General features: G+C 39.2%; 1 protein-coding gene and 2 long non-coding RNA genes across 59 annotated transcripts in view; 1 reads left to right on the plus strand and 2 right to left on the minus strand.

Annotated features, from left to right (window-relative positions):
• RBM26 (RNA binding motif protein 26) overlaps window positions 1-871 on the minus strand; it is a 92,118-nt gene extending 91,247 nt beyond the window's left edge. For 46 of the 50 annotated variants that reach the window (XM_054665472.2, XM_054665471.2, XM_063792271.1 and 43 more), the window contains exon 1: window positions 703-851. In XM_054665472.2, the coding sequence (XP_054521447.1) occupies window positions 703-773 (71 nt within the window). In that variant the 5' untranslated portion in view covers window positions 774-851. Of the gene's footprint in view, window positions 1-702 lie in introns of all 50 variants that reach the window. The other 4 variants (XM_054665453.2, XM_054665470.2, XM_054665469.2 and 1 more) reach the window with 2 other exon arrangements.
• Window positions 872-1,181: 310 nt separating this feature from the next.
• LOC100613833 (uncharacterized) lies at window positions 1,182-19,243 on the plus strand. 8 transcript variants are annotated; one of them, XR_010150529.1, is made up of 8 exons: window positions 1,288-1,786; window positions 7,651-7,876; window positions 10,084-10,337; window positions 12,810-12,891; window positions 15,672-15,727; window positions 16,470-16,515; window positions 16,894-17,121; window positions 17,634-17,862. It is a non-coding gene; the product is annotated as an uncharacterized LOC100613833 (long non-coding RNA). The 8 variants fall into 8 exon arrangements; XR_010150525.1 differs by lacking the exons at window positions 16,470-16,515; window positions 17,634-17,862 and adding an exon at window positions 18,459-18,843 and having other exon boundaries at window positions 1,182-1,301; window positions 16,894-17,102; XR_010150524.1 differs by lacking the exon at window positions 16,470-16,515 and having other exon boundaries at window positions 1,182-1,301; window positions 16,894-17,102.
• LOC104001871 (uncharacterized) overlaps window positions 17,524-21,544 on the minus strand; it is a 57,903-nt gene continuing 53,882 nt past the window's right edge. Inside the window, exons 4-5 of the long non-coding RNA XR_001708786.4 lie at window positions 18,637-18,712; window positions 17,524-17,816 (exon numbers count right to left, since the gene is read on the minus strand). This is a non-coding gene — a long non-coding RNA (uncharacterized LOC104001871). The remainder of the gene's footprint in view (window positions 17,817-18,636; window positions 18,713-21,544) is intronic.

The raw sequence follows: 21,544 nt of genomic DNA on the forward strand, positions 1-21,544 counted from the left end.
TAACAAGTCGTCAAAACACTCCTTAAATTTTCCAATCTAAGACTATTTCAGCACTCTAACCGCAGCCCCCAACACAAAATCTATCTATAGCATCCCACTTAAAACTGCTAAATATTCCATATGGATGAAGATTCAATTTTCTTCCTCCTCTCCAAGCTAACGAACGCGTAGGCGGGAAAGGGGAATTTTACTGGCCACCTCAGCACCTGTTACATCTTCAATCAGTGAAGAGAGGTGCAGATGAGCCAGACAGCACATGGGAGACGTGGCCTTGCTTTCAGGAATTATATTTAGGTGAAACGTGAGTGATTTAAGCTAGAACTGCCCGAATCCCCAATAAAGGCCGTCTACTTCATTTAGAAAAACAAGGTAAAATAATCTGTAGGAAGTAAAATACAGTCGGTTTCACTAAAATAAACCGATTTTGAGGCCCCCGGAAAATATTGCGGGTGGGGGTTGGAGTCGGTCTATATATAACGGGAAAACGAGAGCAGCTCAGCAATAAAATAAAGCTCGACTCAGACTCTCGGGGGTATCCTGAACCTGGAAGCGAGGTGGACGAGGAGGAGAAGCCACAGAACCCTGGGACCTCCGTTCACCGCTTCGGCCTCCACCGCAGGCACTTGGGGAAACTGCACAGATCTCTGGGTCCGCCTATCTCCCACTGCCATCCCTGCAAAGAGATATCCCCCGGATACTCACATGGGCTCGAGAGTCTTGCTGAGCCAGGACTTGAGTGCCTCGAAGTTTTCAATGATCATTTTAGAAACCATCCACAGCGGCCCTAAGGCCCGTCACACTCCTCCGCCCGCCCAGGTCGCGGCCGCTACAGCCGCCGCTGCCCCCGCCCCCTCCTCCGCGCGCCGCCCGCGTGGGCCGCGGTGGGAGGCGCCGGTGGCAGGTTCCCGCGGGCCCCGGTCGGCGAACAGCTCTGCAAGGACCGCCGCAGGCCACAAGTGCACGGGGTGCCAGGAGCTCCCCGTCCCCGGCCCCCGGCCCGGGCTGAAACAGCAACGGTTTGCCCGGGCCCTCCCCCTTCCCTCTTCCCCAGCAAATCTACCCAGACCGGAAGCGCGACACGCGCTTAGACCCGAGCCTTCTCTCAGCCTCGGGACCAGGTGCTTGTTGGCTGCGTCGAAAAGGCAAAAGTAAAAAAAGCGAAGGCGAAGGGCAGCTCAATGGGAACGATTCAGGGGGTCTTCCCGGCTCCCAGCACCCCCAAGAAGATGGCTGCCGATAAATCTCGCGAGAATTGATGAAGTCTCGCGGTGGCTCCCGGAGCCTGCTGGGAGAGACGTAAGGTCGGCGGAGAATGCGCGGGTCGAGTGCTGTAGTTCGATATTTGCGTGTGTGCGTTGCTTGCGGCCTTTGTGCCTTTTTATTCTTTGCTTACCTTTATGATATAAAGACCTTATTTCTTACAAGGAGGAAAAGACCGCTGACTTCAGAAACAGCGGGAACTCCAGCTCGTCCCCGGTAAGACGGCCGTGGCCTGTCAGCTGGAACGGTCCTGCCGGATGGATTGCTCTTTGAGAGCGTACACTCCCGCGTGCGCGACACCAGGTGGCCCGTAGGTTCCAGGTGCCGAGCACGCTACCTCCTCAGTTTACCTAAGTGCCCTACCAGTATCATATTCTGTGTATGCTGTGATGTGAACGAGGTTTGTAAACACAGGCCGGTCTAATGGAGCCCAGTGAGACCGCCAGAGGATTAGTGTCTGTCTTGTCCAACAGTACTCGACTTGCTGGTAGAGCCCTAATGACTGAGGGCTGCCCACAAGGGAAAGGTGAGAGAACCTTCACGTCTCTCAGGTAGTTTCCAGCCTGCACTTTCCCCCAGCTAAAGATAAGTTTTGTTATTTTTAAAATTCTCTTTATTTAGAGCAAATTCAGCCCTATCTCAGATCGGGAAATTATATAGTATCAAAAGAGAGAGTCTTCATATTAGCAACCCAAATAAATAAACTATTTTCCTGGGTGATCAAATAAGTTTGATTCCTGCTTGAGTTCTATTTAGATACTAGGTGGAATTTTACAAAGGGTCTACGTTCCATGAACTGTAATGGAATGAAAATATTCACAATCTAAAGACATTTTCAGTAAGTAGATCAATAAAAGCTCTTTATGAGAGACACCGATAGGCTAAATTGTTCTTAGGAACTCTGAGTTTATAATTTGCTAGAGTGAAGTGTCTTTAAGGATTAGGTGGAAAGATTATGAACTACAAAGCAAGACATTTGTTTTAAAATACAGCATATAGAGTAGAATACAAATTAGAATCCAGCTACTGAATAACCAGGGTGTTGATTAAAGTGATTTAGCTAAGTGAAATAAACCAGACATGAAAGGACAAATATTATGATTCCACTTACATTAAGTACCTAGAGTAGTCAAAACTCCTAGAGACAGAAGGTGGAATGGTAGCAAGAGCAGGGGTGGAGAGGGTGCCCAGGAGAAGGGGAAATGAGGAGTTATATTTCAGTGGATAATAGAGTTTCAGTTTAGGATGATTTAGATTCTGGAGATGAGTGGTGTTGTGTGGGTTGCACAATATGAATGTACTTAATGCAGTGGACCATATACTTAATGAAAACGGTAGGTTTTATATGTATTTTACAATAAAAATTGTTTATAAATTTAATACTGCCGTAAGTTAAAATTATATTTGTTTAGTCTGTTTGTCGTAGCCTTGCCACAGGCTGACGCCACCAATATTTTCAACCTTATCACCAGCTACTCCATTACTCTGGCTCTCCACTTCAGCCTTCCAAAGCTTCTATCAAATACTGTATACCCCAGATAAACTGATTTGCTCACCCTCCCTTTCTCCAAACATTTGTTCACTTTATTTTCCACAGAGAACGCTTCTACTTCTTTCCCTGACTGCTCAAACTTTGCTCATCCATCTCTCATACCACTGTCACTGTCTTATTTAAAGTCTTTTATTCTTCCTAAATAATAGCAAAAGCCTTTTAATATCTTTGCCTTTTATGCTGACCTCCATCTCAGTTCATCTTCAGTTGCCCTCATCATCATTGCCTTTAATAGCAGTAATTCTAAAATTTTGATCTAATCATGTCACTTTCTTGCTTAAAATCTTCAACTTCCACATTATCTTTAGAATAAAACACATTATTTAACATCCTATAAAGGGACTTTCATAAATCAGACACCTTCCTTTTTGCCTAGAAACTCCTTTCAGTCTTTGCTCCAGCCATCCTATTTTGAGTTCCTTAAAATAAGTTGTTCCATGAAAAGGCCCTTTATGCAAAGTGCCCCCCAAACATCAAAGGAGAAATCAAACGAACAAAGCAGACAAATCCAGTTTGGTCAGTAAAGAGTGTTTTGTTGGGGGTAACTTACAGACAGAAGCATGGTCTTCAGTGGCAGCAAGACAGGTAGATCTCTGCCCTTTTACTCCCCAGACCAGTACTTACATGCCATAAGGAAAGGGTGTACGTACTCTATAGAGACATTTAAAGGCAACCCTCCAGACAGGCAAGAATGCTATATGCATCATAGCCTGTAATTTGTGTGATAACATCAGGGTTGCTTCGTTGTTAAACTAAGGACAGTAAATAAAGTAATAATCACAGGGCTGGGGTTAATCAGAAGGCAACATGACAAATTAGCATTCAAGAGGGAGTAAATGTTTGTCTCCACAGAAGTGTGTCCTCTCACTAAATTGAGCCATTGCAAAATGTGTTTCTCTACCTTTCATTTGATAGATTCCTACTTAAGCGTCAAAATGCAGTGCATACAGCATCGTCTTTGGAAATCCATCTTTGACCTCCCTTCTGTAAAGCGAGAGTCCCTCTGAGATTTTCTGACATCAGCCTGTGATTGCTTCTTTTATAGCACTCATAGCTTTATTTTTGCAAGTATGTGATTATCTGTTCTTTAGTGGATTATAGCTTTGAATCCCCCGCTTCAAGAACAGCCGCTAATATATACAGCCAATCCTTATTCACGGTGGTTCTGTAAAAAAGCCACAAATGCTGAATTAGTGAATATGGAACCATTGCTCCTAGGAGAAATGCAGGATTAGGTTCCTTCAAGCCTCTTATTAAATGTTTGTCAACCAGCCCATAAATACCTTGTTTTATGTGTGTTTCTTTTTAAAGGCACCTTATGTAGGAAAAAAAAAAAATTTTAAGGCACCTTATTTAATATAGTTGATTCATTAACATTGAACTCATAGCCAGTGGCACTATAACTCATGCTTACCTGGCGTATGTATTTTCTCTTTAAAAAGAAAGAGGAGCCTTCTGGCACTTAGGGACCCAGATAGCCTCATCACTACACTTGGGGGGCATTTTAAACAGTGAAATCACAAAAAGGTCAAAAATGCAACAAATGTGGCCCTAAATAGACCATGAAAAGGACACTTGTTTCCAGTGTGAGAGCTAAAACAGGAAGGCAGAGCATCCCCTTGTTTCACCAAAGCTGGGAACATGTGCATCAGGTGACTCAAATTTTTTTGCCTCTGTTCATGTCGACAAATGACTGCAAAAGCATTCCAAGTATTGATTTGGGCATTGCAAATAAATTTTAGCAAGTAGGCAAACTCACAAATACAGAATCTGTAAGTAATAAGGATTAACTATATTTTTTGAATGACCAAAGGAAGCCGTACCACTTCCATGAAACCTTTCCTGGCCACTGTGGCTGATAGCAATATCTTCCTCCTCTAAATTTATGGTACAGTGCTTATTATCACTTCACAGTTAGTCATTTTTGCTTCCTAGAATGCTTCTCTTCCTTAACCATTAACATTTATCCTTCGTTTATCCCTGCTTCATCTTCTTTGGCCCCGCCTTCAAAGGCGACAATTAGCTGATGTAATCATCAATTCTACTAAGAGAAGACTAAACAGCTGCTGTGGACTACTTTCTCTATTCAGTAACATGTACATTTTGGAATGTCCAGTATTAGGTTGCCTGCTTAACGTTTTCCAATACACCATGTTCTTTCAAAGCCATGTGACTTTATTAGCACTGTTCCTTTTGCCAGAATGATTTTCCTTATTGCTCAAATGTCAGTACCTCAATGATACCCTGGACAAAGGTCTAGCTCCCTACCTGTAGAACAGGAGTTAAAACATTTACTGGGAAGAGATTGTGAGGACAGATAAAAATAAAACATTTTATTTAGTTTTCTCATCTTTCTCGGCCTTGTGAGCTCTTTTAAGGACTGGACTCAAGTTTATTCCTCTTTCTACGTCCTGCACTTAACTCAGTGTCTGAAACTCAAAAAATGTTTATTGAAGACACATGCTTCGTTTTAAATAGGAAGGAAGCAGAGGCAGGAGAAAATATTTTAGATAGGCAAGAGAATGATATGCCCTCTAACAGATCTGTATTTCTTTATGGTTTATTACCATAAGTTGCCTTCATCTTTTAGCTGCACCGATCCCAGGAATATTCTCTATAGTGTGCTGAACTCTGCAGGTTTTTCCAGCTCTCTCCTCTAGTTGAATACAGTCTTACTACTCTCAATAGTGCTTTTGAAGTCTTGTTTAAAAACAGTCTGCATTTCCGGATCAAAAAGAGATTCTGTATTTTCTTCTATTTCTTTTGCAGTCCATTACTCTACTTAGAATCACACTTAAGTATTTATTCTCTCTGTAATACATCCCTGTTTGTGGTGTAAAGTGAGGATCTAGGCCATTTTTTTTTTCTATAAGTCTACTCACTCAGTTTATTCTTTCCTGTTGATTTTTTTCTTTTTTTTTTTTTTTTTCCTGGGACAGAGTCTGACACCATCTCCAATGCTGGAGTGCAGTGGCGCAATCTTGGCTCACTGCAACCTCTGCCTCCCAGGTTCAAGCAGTTCTGCCTCAGCCTCCCAAGTAGCTGGGACTATAGGCGTGCACCACCATGCCCATCTAATTAGAGAGGGCGTTTCACCATGTTGGCCATGCTATTCTTGAACTCCTGGCCTCAAGTGATCGGCCCGCCTCGGCCTCCTAAAGTGTTGGGATTACAGGCGTGAGCCACCGTGCCTAGCCTCCTTCCTGTCTGATTTTTGATGCCACTTATATCTTTCTGTTTTCATTTCATTTGTGTTCTGCTTCTGACCTATTTTTCAATTGGTCAGCTTGTCTGTGACTACTCCAGTACCATGTTGCTTTTATTTACTATTGTATTATAGAATATCTTAATATATAATAAGGCAAATCCCTCTTCTTTGCTCTTTTTCAAATTTAGCTTGGCTAAATATGAATCTTGGTCTGGCACAGTGGCTCACACCTATAACCCCAGCACTTTGGGAGGCCGAGGCAGGCGGATCACTTGAGGTCAGGAGTTCAAGACCGGCCTGGCCAACATGGTGAAATCCCATCTCTACTAAAAATACAAAAATTAGCCAGGTGTGTTGGCACACACCTGTAGTACCCAGCCCAGAGGCTGAGGTGGGAGAATCGCTTGAGCCTGGGAAGTGGAGTTGTCGGTGAGCCGAGATTGAGCCACTGTACTCCAGCCTTGGCGACAGAGTGAAACTACGTCTAAATAAATAAATAAATAAATAAATGTGAACCTTTAGTTTCCAAATACATAGAACAAGATTGTTGAACTTGTAAACAAAAAATTCTTCATCATTGAAGTTATGGATTAATTTGGATTGAATTGACATCCTACAGTGTATAGCAGTCACAGAGGTGTGCAGCTCAGATCTCCCTTCAAGAAAGGACTCACTGCCCAACTGCAAGGAGGACAGCTTCCAGTTGTTAACTCTTTCTAGGTTCACCTCAGCTTTCAAGTTGAAGTTACACTATTCTCAGGGAAAACCCTCTCCCCCATGCCCATCCGCAGCTCAAGACTGAGCAAGGGATAAGGACCTGCTCGATATTGGGATGGCAGAAGTATTGTCAGACCTGCATGGTAATCTAATGGCTCTCCCACCCAATTCTGCTTCCCCCCTTTCCATTTCACAGGTGCTACTTTCCAGTAAACTTTTTGCACTTTTAACCCCATCTCAGCATCCACTCCCCAGAGAACACCATAACACAAATTTAATCATCTGATTCATTCTATTTTTGTACATTTTAAAAATCGTAGTTAATAATAAAATTATAAGTATTATGAAAGAGGAAACTAAGAACCATTTTAGCAATTTAGACTGTAAACGCTCAAGCATGCTTTCTCTAAGGATATGATATTTAAATGGTTAAGAAAAGTGAATAATGAGTAAAAGTTGAAACAAGAACATTCCAGCATACATAATAGCTTGTAGGATGTTCCTGAGGTAAAGAAGAGTCAGGATCTTAAGGACAGAGTGGTGGGAGGGTATCAAATTGGGGACATAGGGAATGGCTGTCAGTCAAGTTAGAGGTAAAAAAATTTCATGTTAAGATTTTGGAACTGGATTTTATTTAAAATAATGATGCGAAGCCATTGAAAGGTTTTTGGTGTGATAGGATAAATTTAAAATATGAACACACCAACGCATACTTCTTTTAAGAAAGAACCTGATTAAATTTGGGAATTTTAAAATAAAAACAGGAAGCATATCGTACTCTAATATAATAATTCAAGGGTTTTTATTTTCCTAGAAGATCAAGGTCATGTTAATAAAGGGAATATAGTTTTCTTATCTGTGTTAAGACACTGATGACTTGCAAAGAAAAGTAACACTTTTGTGATATCCTTAGGTAATTCAAGAGGAAACGCTTGAGCAATTACTGATGTTGTAAACTGGGATCAGAAGACATACATGGTATCGTATCCCAGGCAAGGCACAGTGGCTCACACCTGTAATCCCAGCACTTTGGGAGGCTGAAGAAGGCAGATCACTTGAGGTCAGGAGTTCGAGACCAGCCTGGCTTACATGGTGAAACCCATCTCTACTGAACATACAAAAATTAGCTGGACATGGTGGTGAGTTCCTGTAATCCCAGCTACTTGGAAGGGAGGCTGAGGCAGGAGAATCACTTGAACCCAGGACGCAGAGGTTGCAGTGAACCGAGATTGCGCCACTGTACTCCAGCCTGAGCAACAGGGCAATAGAGCGAGACTCCATCTCAAAAAAAAAAAAAAAAAACGCCATACTATCATATCCCCCTAAATTGAACCAGAGCACTTCTGGCATAAAAAGCTTTTTTAAGGCCGAGCGCAGTGGCTCACGCCTGTAATCCCAGCACTTTGGGAGGCTGACGGGTGGATTACCTGAGGTCAGGAGTTTGAGACCAGCCTGGCCAACATGGCAAAACCATGTCTCTATTATAATACAAAAATTAGCCAAGCACAGTGGCACACACCTGTAATCCCAGCTACTTGGAAGGCCGAGGCAGGAGAATCACTTGAACACAGGAGGCAAAGGTTGCAGCAAGCCAAGATCACGCCACTGCACTCCAGCCTGGGAAACAGACTGAGACCCTGTCTCAAAAAAACAAAAAGCTTTTTTTGTTTTTTGTTTTTTATGTGTGTGTGATGGAGTCTCTCTGTGTCACCCAGGCTAGACTGCAGTGGCATAATCTCAGCTCACTACAACCTCTGCCTCCTGGGCTCAAGTGATCCTCTCACCTCAGCCTCCTGAGTAACTGGGACCACAGGCACATGCCACCCACGCCTGGCTAATTTTCTTTTTGTATTTTTGGTAGACGGGGTTTCACCATGTTGCCCAGGCTGATCTCTTGAGCTCAAGTGATCTGCCTGCCTTGGCCTCTCAAAGTGCTGGGATTACAGGCATGAGTCACCACACCTAGCTGAAAAGCTTTGAGAGGCAATCACCAACTCTTCAGTGGGCACTGTTTATACCCATGACTAATTATGACTCCATCTCCATAGGTGCTGTGGAACTGTTTATGGATGTGGTTATGGTGGGTAATAACATTAAAAAGGTATATATACATATATTGCATGTTCATACGCACACCCATGCAGACACTCACAAAGTCTCCCATACAAACTGTCAAATGAGGACAGGTAAGTGTCCTCAGAGGAAAAACATGTATGTAATATTATTAAAAATCATATTAGTGAAATGATGTGATACCTGTGCTATCAAAATGATTTGAAATGGAATAAGGAGAGAGAGTAGAGTATCAATGAAATAAGATTGGCCATGAGTTGATTGTGGTTGAAACTGGATGATGGAGATGGTTATAATTCTTTCAGCTCTTACATATTGAAATTTTCCATAATAAAAAACCTTTAAAAAAAATCTGTTAAGGCGGAGAGACCCAGAAAACAAAAAGATCTCTGGGAAGGCCTAACAGACTGGCTACAATGGAAGTTCCAGGAAAGCAGAGATTTTGCATGTCTTTTCTGCAAATGTATCTCTTGCGCTTAGAGAAGTTGATAGCACATGGCAGGTTCTCTTGTTGAATAAATGAATTGGAGAATAAAACCCGTAACCTAGGTGACAGTCTGTCAGCTCAGACAGAGTCAAGAATCCTTGGGTTCACTCACCTGTCACTACAAATGGCATTTGTTAGTTATTATAAGAATAAATACTTAAAGAAAACCTCTTCAAGAGAAAGCAGATTCATAAACTTCCACCATGGATTTCATAAGTAGGTATATACATGCTTATATGCATATGATCCCACCTAGAAAGCTGCTATCATATCATTTCATTTCATTCCTTTTTTTTCAACAAATATTTATTGTAGAGGTATCTCTGTCTTTCAAGCCAAAAATCAGGGGGAAAAAATCAGAAAAGAAATCTTATTTGCTTATTAATTGAAGTGTGGGAAGACACAGATAATCTTTTGAAGAAAATTCACCTTTACATATTGTTCTTAGTTCCTTAGTAGCCTTAGGACAAAACTGTTAAAAAGGTAATGATGTAGAACCTTAATTAGGGCTTTTGAAATTTGAAGCCATTTTTATTGGGGGCCAGAACCTAAGCCAGGAAAACAACCAATAACATTGCAATAACAAACATCAGGCATAATGAATGCCCTTAGGAGACACACTCTAAAGTTTTAAAGCTGCACTATCCCATTCCTCCAGACAACAAAGAGAAAAAACAATCTACATCACCCACAAACAATAGTGCATAAGTTAGGAAGAGGCTAGGTTTGGCTGCAGTAATGAACAACAAGGGTTCATTTCTCTCAAACCCTGCATGTCCATTACAGGTTAGCTGCACCTCTACTCCACGTGGTCCTCCCTTCAGGTCCCAGGCTGATGGAGTAGCCTCTGTGTGTTTGGGATGTTGTCAGTCATAATGGTGGACACAAAAGAGATTATGACAAACCGTGTATTGTCTCCTACAATTTCTGCTCACAGAAGTGGACAACATCACTTCTTTCCACATTTCATTGACCAGAGCAAGTCATGTGACCAAGCCTGATTCAAAATAGGCTGGAGCAAGGAGGAGCAGCAAACATAAGTGAGTTTATAATATAATCTACCATACAAGGTAAACCAGAATTTAGGAATGAGCTCAAAGCCTGCATTTCATGTAACTGCCAAAGCTCACACAGGATTTGACCTTCCTTCCCTGAAGAAAGAGTTGACTCCCTTAACAGCATCGGCTGGACCAATTCCTGGCTGTGGAAGCAGCATCCATCACAAACTGTTTTCATAGCAAATGAATAGTAAACATAGGGGTAGAACAAACTACACTGCCACATACCATAGCCACTAGCAATGTGTAGCTGTTAAGTTCTTGTGGCTATTTAGAATTGTGGTATGCAGTAAGTATAAAATGTGCATCAGATTTCAAAGCCTTAGAAAAAACGTGAACAATGTTTTTCACGTGTTCCTCAACAACCAGCAAGTAAAATATATTAATTTTTACATTAATTGCACATTGAAAGAATATTTGGATATATTGGCCTATTAATATACTAAATAAAGTATATTAATAAAATTAATTTCACTTTTTTTTTTTTTTTGAGACGGAGTCTCGCTCTGTTGCCCAGGCTGGAGTGCAGTGGCGTGATCTCTGCTCACTGCAACATCTGCCTCCCAGGTTCAAGTGATTTCTCCTGTCTCACCCTCCTGAGTAGCTGGGATTACAGGTGCCTGCCACCACACCTATCTAATTTTTTTGTATTTTTAGTAGAGACAGGGTTTCACCATGTTGGCCAGGCTAGTTTTGAACTCTTGTCCTTAAGTGATCTGCCTGCCTTGGCCTCTCAAAGTGCTAGGATTACAGGCATGAGCCACTGCGCCTGGCCCTCACCTTTTTATTATTTTTTTTTATTTAAAAATGTGGCCCCTAGAAAACTTAAAATTACATATGCAGCTCACATATTTTTATTGGACAGTGCTTTCCTAAAATATAACAACTTTTTTCTCTCCTTATGTGAAATAAAGGAAAGAAATAAAGAGCTCAGTGTATTAATAGAGTAACTCTTAGTCCTGTTACTCTGTACTGCTTTGGTATGTTTTAGAATGCTTCTATGAAACTACTGCTGAAAACATCATTGGCGTTTGTTCAGTTTGGGAAGCTCAGGTGTGGTAGGGCCCAGGGAAGGAAGAGTACCTGCAGGGAGACCAGCCAATACTGAGTGCGAAGTGGGGGCTACCACCCTTCCTTTTGTGAATTATTAAGTAATAATAAACACTTACCAGCAGCTGAATTACAGGATAGAGATGAACACTCATCAGTAGTGTGAGGCCCCATAGCTTCTCTGATCTCTCTCACCAGAGAATATTAAGAGGTATACCCATTCTAGTTCAAGAAGGAAAAGCCTTCTACAACTGGCTTACATGAGTAAGGAAAGGCTATAATTAGATTTGTATGGAGAATGTATGGGGCTGAGGTGGGGGTAGCCAAGAAAAATACAATGGGGAGTGGTAGAAGAAGGAAACAATTAGGAGAATATTGTAATGGTCCATGTGAGATGGTGGAAGTTTGAACTAGAGTGTTAATGGTGTTGATCTTTTCAAAGTTGTTAAAAAAACAACTATTCAGCTCTATCATTTGAAGATCTGCTTTCAGCCACCATTCTTTCCTTTTCTGTTTATAGGCAAGCAAGAGTTGTTTGTACTCATTGTCCCAGGTTCCTCTCTTCCCATCACTCCAGTTCAGTATAAACTAGCTTCTGTCTCTATCATTTTACCAAAACACTTCTTGCCAAGGTTATCAGTGACTTGCTTTTCGCTGACATTGACCAAATGTAATATCCACATTTAGTCTTGTGTTATTTGATCAAATATAACATTTGACAACATTGTTCACATGTTTTTTTCTTGAAACACTTTTTTCCCTGCTATTTTTATTGTATCACAATCTTCTTGGGTTTTTCCCCCTGATTTTTCTGAATACTGTAATGTATCCTTCTTGAACTTCAACCACACTTCATATGGATGTGCCTTGGAATTCCTGTTGGTCTTTTTTCAATCTAAACATGATCCCCAACCCATCTTATCTATTTTTACTATTTCAATTCCTATATCCATGCTGATGTTTCCCAAAGGTCATTACTTGGATGTCTTCTAGGCATCTCAAATCAGTCTCTAAAACTAAACTCATTATCTTCACTAACCAATTTTGCCCCTTTCCTGTGATATGTAACTCATAGAAAGCCACCATCATCCAACTGCTCAAGTCAAAAATCTAAGTATCATCCTTCTCCTTTTACCACTATCCAATTAATATCCCAATGAATATCTATTGAGTCTTCCTCCTAGGCATACCTAGAATCTACTCATTGTCATTCAACCCAGATGATACACTGCAGCCAACGAAATCCATTAAAGCCCCCTCTAATCATGTAAACCCTTATTGGCTCCCCATATCCCAGGCTAAAGTACAAATTTATTAATTGTAATACTTAATTGAAATTAACTGTGTTTTATGGTATTAAGCACTGTTCTAAATGCTTTACATTTATTTATTCTCACAATTTAGCATTCTCAGTTTACAGCTGAGGAAACTAAGCTTCAAGTTGCCCAAGTTTATAGAATGAGTCAATGGCAGAGGTTGAACTCAGGTCAGTAATCAACACCACATCCTTAACCACATGCTTTCTTACATCTTTCATTAATTGACACCTGCCTAGCTCTTAAGCTTCTCCCATTCTCCACTTTTTACATTCTACAATGGTGCCATACCATGTATCTGCAGTTCCCAGAACAGTACCGCATTATGCAATAGATGAACTGGTATATGCTGAATAAATCATCAACACAGAGGCATGAATATATTTTTAGAGTATTTATTATTTTTTAAATGATGAGAACATTGGAAAAATCAGAAAGACTTCCCTACATGTAGTTTTATAGTTAGCATTATTTTTATTTTGAATTTCAAGTGGGAGAGCACTATAATATTTTGGTGCATAGAGCCTGTAAATTCCTAAATCTATTTCTACAAACAAGCCATGGTGTCCGTCATTGTACTCTTTGCACAAAGAGCCCCTTCGGTTTAGAACATTTACCATGCCCAACCCTATCCTTCATCTAACTCCAGGACTTACCTTAAAAGTCGCTTTCTCCGGGAAACCTTCCCTGACTGGGCTGAGTGTTCACAGTGTTTATCCCTGTTACAATTACATCACGTTGTATTGTTAAAAGATTAGGTTCCTTGAAGGCAAAAGCTTTTTTTACCCACTGTTTTATTCCCCAAATCTAACATAGAATAGTTAATACATTTTTAAACAGTCATTTATCACTTTTTTCCTACATTATAATTACCATTTTTGAAATGTTGATTGACACTTGTCTGACTCTCAAGGTGCCATGAAGTGAAACATTAGTCCACAAGAAAGGCTGTTTTTTTTTTTTAATGATCTTTCTTTGATATTTGTAAATCTCCCATAGAAAGAGGAAAAGATAAAATGAACTAGTTTTTAAAAAAGAGTTAACCGTGTTTTTTTTTTTTTTTTTTTCTGAGGCGGAGTCTTGCTCTGTCGCCCAGGCTGGAGTGCAGTGGCGCCATCTCGGCTCACTGCAAGCTCCGCCTCCTCGGTTCACGCCATTCTGCCTCAGCCTCCTGAGTAGCTGGGACTATAGGCGCCCGCCACCACGACCGGTTAATTTTTTGTATTTTTAGTAGAGACGGGGTTTCACCGTGTTAGCCAGGATGCTCTCGATTTTCTGATCTCGTGATCCGCCCGCCTGGGCCTCCCAAAGTGCTGGGATTACAGGCGTGAGCCACCGCGCCCGGCCCAGGGTTTTTGTTTGTTTTGCATTTTAAGGAGCTAGAAAGGTAGAGGAGGCTAAACGCCATCTACATCTCAGGGTTTTTGTTTGTTTTGCATTTTAAGGAGCTAGAAAGATAGAGGAGGCTAAAAGCCATCTCTACTCATATTTCCAAACACCTGGTATTACAGTAATGTCCTCTCTCACAGTTTGTTCACACTTCCCATATTCAGGGCTTTGAGTAGTGTCCTCCCACACTGATTCTGGATTTGTCCAAGTGATTTACTTCGCTAGTGAGATTAAGGTAAATATGATGAGATAAAAATAAATGTGATGCAAGAAACAACTTGAAAAGTGCTTGAATGCTGAGGCTGCCATGTGATGAGGTCCCAGTAAGATCCAGCCTGACAACCACCAGGCATGTGAGTGAGCCCATCCTAAACCAACCAACTTGCACAGCTTAGTGCAAACCAAAAGAACTCCCCAGCAACTCACAGAATGGTGACAAGTAATAAATGTTTTTAAGCCACTAAGCCTGGGGTAGTGAACATTGATACAATGCCTAACAAACACACACTGAGGCTCATGACCTCTATTGACATATATTTTTCTTATAACATAGCTTGTAGTTCCATTCATTCAACCAATATCCGTAGTCGATTTACTTATATAAGAAGAAATTCTTTTTTAAAAAATGAAATTAAAGTAACTCATTGCATCAAAGGAAATGCTGAATAGGCTTCCAAGGCACCAGCAACCATAAAATCTCTAGGAATCAGAGCTGCCAAAACTTGTTCAGTCACGGACTTTTTCTATAGAATGCTCCTGCATTCAGCTTACTCAGTAACAATCACCCACCCTGGGTGTTGAGATACAAATTATCAAAATAGAGAATCTAATTGACTTTGCTTAAGTGTATGCCTATCACTGAGTAAGGAAGAGGGATTTATTACAAATAGAAGTTGGGAGATCACTTGGCATGCTAAAAGTTGTGACTCTAATAAAGATAATACTTTAACAAGAACTAGATTCTAATTCTTTTTCTTCAATAAACTAATAACTTTTTGCATGTAATTTTCCAGAAGGTAGATATTAATTTATGAGATGGAGAGCTGTATGTTTGAAAGACAAATTCAAATCACAAACAAACATACAAGTACACAAAACACCAAAACAAACCTAGTGCAAATTATCATTATATAAGACTTTCTGGAGGCTGAAAAACAATAATGATCTTATAAGGTCTTATAAGGTCTTGTAAGGTCTTGTAATGATCTTGTAAGGTCTTATAAGATCTTATAAGGGTTTTTCCATCAATTTCAGATTCTTTAGATTCACACCGTGTTCTATTTCCTCTTGAGTTTCCCTAACCCCTACAGCCTCTACTCCCTTCTCCTTCTTGTGACCTCTTCTAATACTTAACTGACCAGCTACTTCTTTATATGAATTTTTTTTGCCAAGTAAGTTTTAATCTGTTTCAGATAAGAATTCAGTTTTTATTTTTTGTATCCTTTTATACAAAAAAATATGATTTTTTATACGATTAGTATTTTATTCAATAACTGTTTAAAAGTATAGAAACTGAATAGGAATTTAAGAATAACCTAATTCAGTATCTTCATATTTACAGATGACAAAATTGGGGTCTGGACATGTGCAAGGACTTTTCCGAAGTCAGCTGGAAAGGTAATAGAAGACACAAGTTACCTGCTGTAAGATCCAGGGCCGGATTCAATTCAGGCTTTGTTAATTGACAGAATGTGATAGCTATTTAATTCAGGCTTTGTTAATTGACAGTGCAATAGCTATTTAATTAAAAGTAGACTGAAATAAAATGCTAAAATAAAAAAGCTAACCACAAAATAGCGATATTAAATCACATTATTATTTATGCATTAGTTCATTTCCTCAATATTTGGACTACAAATATATGAATATATCAACAAAAAATTTAAAATGGAATGTCTCTAATAAAGGATACAAATAATAGATACAAACGGCCTTGGACATTTTGGTAATTATGATTTGATAGGTATGAGACCAAAATGCACAAGGCTGTTGGTCCTCCTCCTTTTTTTAGTATATTTTGCCATTAATTTAAAGTTAGGAGAAAGTTTTAAAAGGTTTATAGATGGCCCAAAGGCATGAATACGAGAAATGTTGGCCTTTGTTTGTGCTTTTTCATGAAAAATACTTAAACCGAAAAGGAAAGAAATTATTACATGAGATTTGTTGTTCTTTCATTTTCTCAAATAATGGATGTCTTTAAAACCTTTTCACCTAATTTTAGTGACTTTGTTTTTTTTTTGGCAATAATATAAGATTACTGTCTCGTGTGTGTGTGTGTGTGTATATATATAAAATACAGAAGATTCTTGAAAAATGGTAACTTAGCCATAACTCCCTTTCCCTCTCTTCCATCTCTAAGACATTTGCCTCCCTTGAGCCAAATCCTTGCCAAGGCCTATAAGAAGGTAGGAGAAGGTGGGACCTTGACCTGTGTTGGGGACTCTGCTATGGGAAGTAGGTTCACGACTTGCTCCCCCATGGACTAAGCAAACAAATGAAGAACAGTGGTATTGGTGGCTTCTGAACTTCTTAATCCTGAATAGTTTGGTTTTCACAGATCTCTGGGAAGACACCCTCCCTTCAACAAAGTTGGTATAGCACCATATGAGAGAGTCTTAGATTTCATTGACTCCCAAAAGTCCAAGAAGTTTAATGGGGATAATGAGTCTTCCCTGCTTATATTAGTTATCTGTTGCCATCTAATGAATTACTCCAAACCTTAGGGGCTTACTTAAAGCAACAAACGTTCATTACATCACAGTTTCTGTGTGTTATGATTGCAGGAGCTGCTTAGCTGAGAGGTTCTGGCTCCAAAGTCTCCTGTGAAGTTGCAGTCAAGATGTCTGCTGGGACCCCAGTCATTTGAAGCCCTGTCTGGGGCAGGAGAATCTAGGTCCAAAATGGCCGTTGCAGGAGTCCTTATCCACACCATGTGGGGCCTCTTCATAGATGTTCGAGTGTCCTCATGGCATGGCCACTGGCTTTCCCCAAAGTAAGCAGTCCAAAAGAGGGTAAGACAGAGCCCACACTGTCTTTTATGAATTAGCCTTGGAAGTCTAACACGGTTACTTCCACCACATTCATTAGTCGTTAGGTACAGCTCACATTCATGGGGAGGAAAATCAGGGCCTGTCTTTAGATAGGAGATGTATCAAAGAATTTGTGGACATATTTTAAAATCACAGCACTACTCTTGATGTACTAAGTCAGTGACTCCCCCAGGAGTCTCACAGAGAATTGACTCCTTGCCCACCTATACTACCTTTGTGGGTAGAGACTCCAGTAGTGTGCTGGTTAATGTTCAACCAGTGGCTTTCTAGAAAACAAAATGTATGGATACATATATATGTTCTAAGTTTTACTGATATGAAGAATGTGTAGCACAGAATTTATAAATAATAAAATATACAGTATTATTTATTGTAAATTCCATAAAACCTGTTGTTTTTCACAAAAGGTTTTAGTTTATTTTTCCCAAATGCTTGTATCGGTAACATTTTCTGTATTACTTTTTTATGTCCAGACAATCAACAAAACTGAAAAAGCCCAGCCTTGTAGCATTTGCCAGTTACTGTGTAAATGTCCCCACTATGGTGGATTTCAGGTTACCACTATGATATCACAGAATGCAGAATTGGAAGGAGATTCACAGCAGCACCCCATTATACTATATTTTCACCATACAGATGCAGTCGATGTAAATTACCTGAGGAGCATAAATAATAATAAAATGAAGTTAAATAATTCGGAAATGATTTTGAAAATTGTGTTGGTTTTTAATGTAAGTTTATATGTCAGCTTTAATAAAATCTGTCTTTAACAACTAGCTTGAAGAATTCTTGAAAAATTAATAATCAGCTCTCATAGGCTAGTGACAACTGGCTTCAGTGCACCCCTGACTAGAAACACCTTTGCTTTCCACCACATGTGGAATTCCCAGTATTTCAACCATCAGAATTGAGCTTATGAGCCAACCAAGAAAAATAACATCTTATATAAGAGACAGCAATTTGAGAGAGGAATATCAGTCAGAAGCAACAAGGGGAAAGTCGAACTTGTAAAAGAGAGATGAAAATTTGAATTTTTTTAAAGGCATCCTTAAGCAGATTTAAGTACAACACAAAAAGTTAAAGAATTTAGTAGATAAATAGAAAGATGAGATGATTACCACTGAGACACAGATCAATGATCTGGAAGATAAAAACAAATCATAAAAATAAAAGTATCTTGAAATTTTGCAAAGTACATCATAAATCAATGCATCAGAGATTATGTGTCATGACAAAAAAATTTATACTCAGAATGATATGTCACTGCTTACTATGCAAATATTTTCTATTTCTCCTAGCTTCAAAATATGCATATGGGCCAGGCGCGGTAGCTCATGCCTGTAATCCCAACACTTTGGAAGGTCGAGGTGGGCAGATCATTTGAGGCCAGGAGTTTGAGACCAGCCTGACCAACATGGTGAAACTCCGTCTCTACTAAAAAATACAAAATAATTAGCTGGGTGTCGTGGAGCATACCTGTAATCCCAGCTACTCCGGAGGCTGAGGCACGAGAATCGTCTGAACCCAGGTGATTCTGCACTCTACTTGGGCTCTGTCTCAAAACAACAACAACAGCAACAACAAAAACTGTGGTATTTTTAATGAACTAAATATTAATATACTAACACAGCATAGGTTTTATGATTACTGCAATTCAAAAGTCATAATAAATTTTAAAACAAATCCTCCTGTACCTGTTGTGGTGCATGCAGAAACTTTTCCTGTTCAACACACTTATATGGCACTATATAGGGATATACCAAATAGCTCAGGTACATGGTGAATACAACTTTAACATTTATATTGAAATGCTAATCTTACTTGCCAATATTAGTGGCACATTAGCATAATTTAACTTTTATAAAATTATGGAAAACAGTTTAAAATTATTCTCCCTAATATTAGCAAATTGCATTAATGGCATGTACCGTGTGCCAGTTTGTTTCCAAATAAACAAAATGTACCTTGATATGCCACTTCAGAGCCAGCAGAGGGAGCTCATACTTTTTTATTGTTTTCAACTTACTGAAGAAAATTTGCTTTTAAAAGCTACTGTGTTATAACCAATGAGAACCAAGAAAAAGGAAAAAAAAAAAAAAGCTACTGGATTCTGAAAAATAATGTAGTTGTTATTTAAATAATAAAAATGTATTAGTAAACAAAAAAGTCATACTTTAGGTTGAAATAATAAATCAATTCTAAATAAAAAGATATTAATGATATTTTATGTAAAAATGTCAATTAAAACTACATAATTTCAAGGTTTTTTTTTTCTTTTTCTTTTATTATAATTTTTTTAGAGACAAGAGTGTCGCTCTATCACCCAGGCTGGAGTGCAGTGATGTGATCATAGCTCACTGCAACCTCAAACTCCTGGGGTAAAGCAATCCTCCTGCCTTAGCTTTCTAAGCAGCTAGTACTACAGATGCATTCCACTATGCCTGGCTAATTTTAAAATTTTTTTGTAGAGACAGGGTCTTGCTATGTTGCCCAGACTAGTCTCAAACTCCTGGCTTCAAACAATCCTCCCACCTCAGTCTCCTGAGTTGGGGTTACATGTGTGAGCCACTGCACTCATCTGCACTCAGCTATTCAATTTATTTTTCTAATAGCCTTTACTAAAAAAAAGAAATGTTTGTAACAGAGATTTCTGGGGTAAACTAAAATGGAAACCTTCCAGCTACAAGCATAAAACGTAACAGATAAAAAAATGACAAATATGACACACTTCAAATTTAATTCTTACACATGAAATTAAACACATAATTTAAATACATTCCCATTCACTCAATTCTCAGCCCTTCCAAAGACACAGATAAATGCCATTATTAGTTTCTTCTTCTTTTTTTTTTTCTTTTTTTTTTTTTTGAGACAGAGTTTTGCTCTTGTTGCTCAAGCTGGAGTGCAATGGTGCAATTTAGGCTCACTGCAGCCTCCATCTCCTGGTTCAAGCGATTCTCCTGCCTCAGCCTCCTGAGTAGCTGGGATAACAGGTGTGCATCACCATGCCCAGCTAATTTTTTGTATTTTTAGTAGAAATGGGGTTTCACCATGTTAGCCAGGCTGGTCTCAAACTCCTGACCTCAAGTGATCCACCCGCCTTGGCCTCCCAAAGTGCTGGGATTACAGGCGTGAGCCACCACATCTGGCCCATTATTGGTTTCTTATGTATCCTTTCAGAATTTCTTTATGAATATACAGACATATATGAACATAAAATCTTATTCTAATCGAATTTTTCTTATGCAAAAACAGCATATCACACACACTATTCTGTATCCTGCTCTTTTTACTAATATATATTGGAAACATTCGTGTAAGTCTATAGTAGAGACCTTACTCCTTTTTTTAGGCATGTGTAGTGTATAGCAGACAGATTGTAAGAATATATAATAATTGATCTATTCCCACTTAATACATTTTTTTAGTTGTTTCCATTTTCAATTACAGAAAATTCTCCAATAATGAACTTGTATATATTTGCCATTTTCTACATGTGAAGTCTATGTGTCTGAAGGATAAAGTCCCAAAAGTGGGATTGCTAGGTAAAAGGACATAAGCATTTGTAATAATGATGGATATTGCCAAATTACTTACTATGAAAATTATAGCTACTTATACTCCCTCAGGAGCAATATGTCTATTTCCTCACGATATTGCCAACTGAGTCTTAATCTAACTTTTGATGTTTGCCAGTCTGATAGATGAAAAATGTGTCCTCTAAGTATAATGTACTATTCTTATTATGAGTGAGTTGAACATCTTTTGAATGTGTCAAAGCCATTTGTATTTCCTTTCTGTTAACTTTCTGCTCATAGTTTCTGCTCACTTTTGGGATCCTTTCCTTGTTAATTTGTAGAAGGCCTTTATTGAGTAGGGAGATTAGCCCTTTGTGATATGTGTTGCCACTTTGTTAAGTCATTTGTCTTATGTTTTTTATTTGGCATGCAGAAGTTTTCATATATACGTAGCCAAATTTATCAATTTTGTTTAATGCCTTTTAGATTTGGGGTCATAGAAAAGCCATCCCCACCCCCATATTATAAAGAACTCTCCCATGTTTTCTTCTAGTATTTTCTTGTTTTATTAAATTTTCATTGAAATATTTAGATTTGGACTTTATTCACAAATAAAGTACAGTGTGAGTTAAGGATCCAATTCTGTTTTTCCAAATGGTTACCAAAATGTTCCAGTACCACCTATGTCAAATAGTAAGTTTTCTTATGCTTCTGATTCTATTTCTGTAGTTTTTACTGTAATCATTGGTGCTTATATAATTTGTTTTATTGCTCTGTAATTCTGGGCCTTCTTCATTGCTCTTCCTTTTCAGAGCTTTCCTGGCTATTTGGCTGTTTATTTTTCCGTATAAGTTTTAGGATCACAC

This window comes from Pan troglodytes, chromosome 14 (genome assembly GCF_028858775.2).
Source record: "Pan troglodytes isolate AG18354 chromosome 14, NHGRI_mPanTro3-v2.0_pri, whole genome shotgun sequence".
Lineage (NCBI taxonomy): Eukaryota > Metazoa > Chordata > Mammalia > Primates > Hominidae > Pan > Pan troglodytes.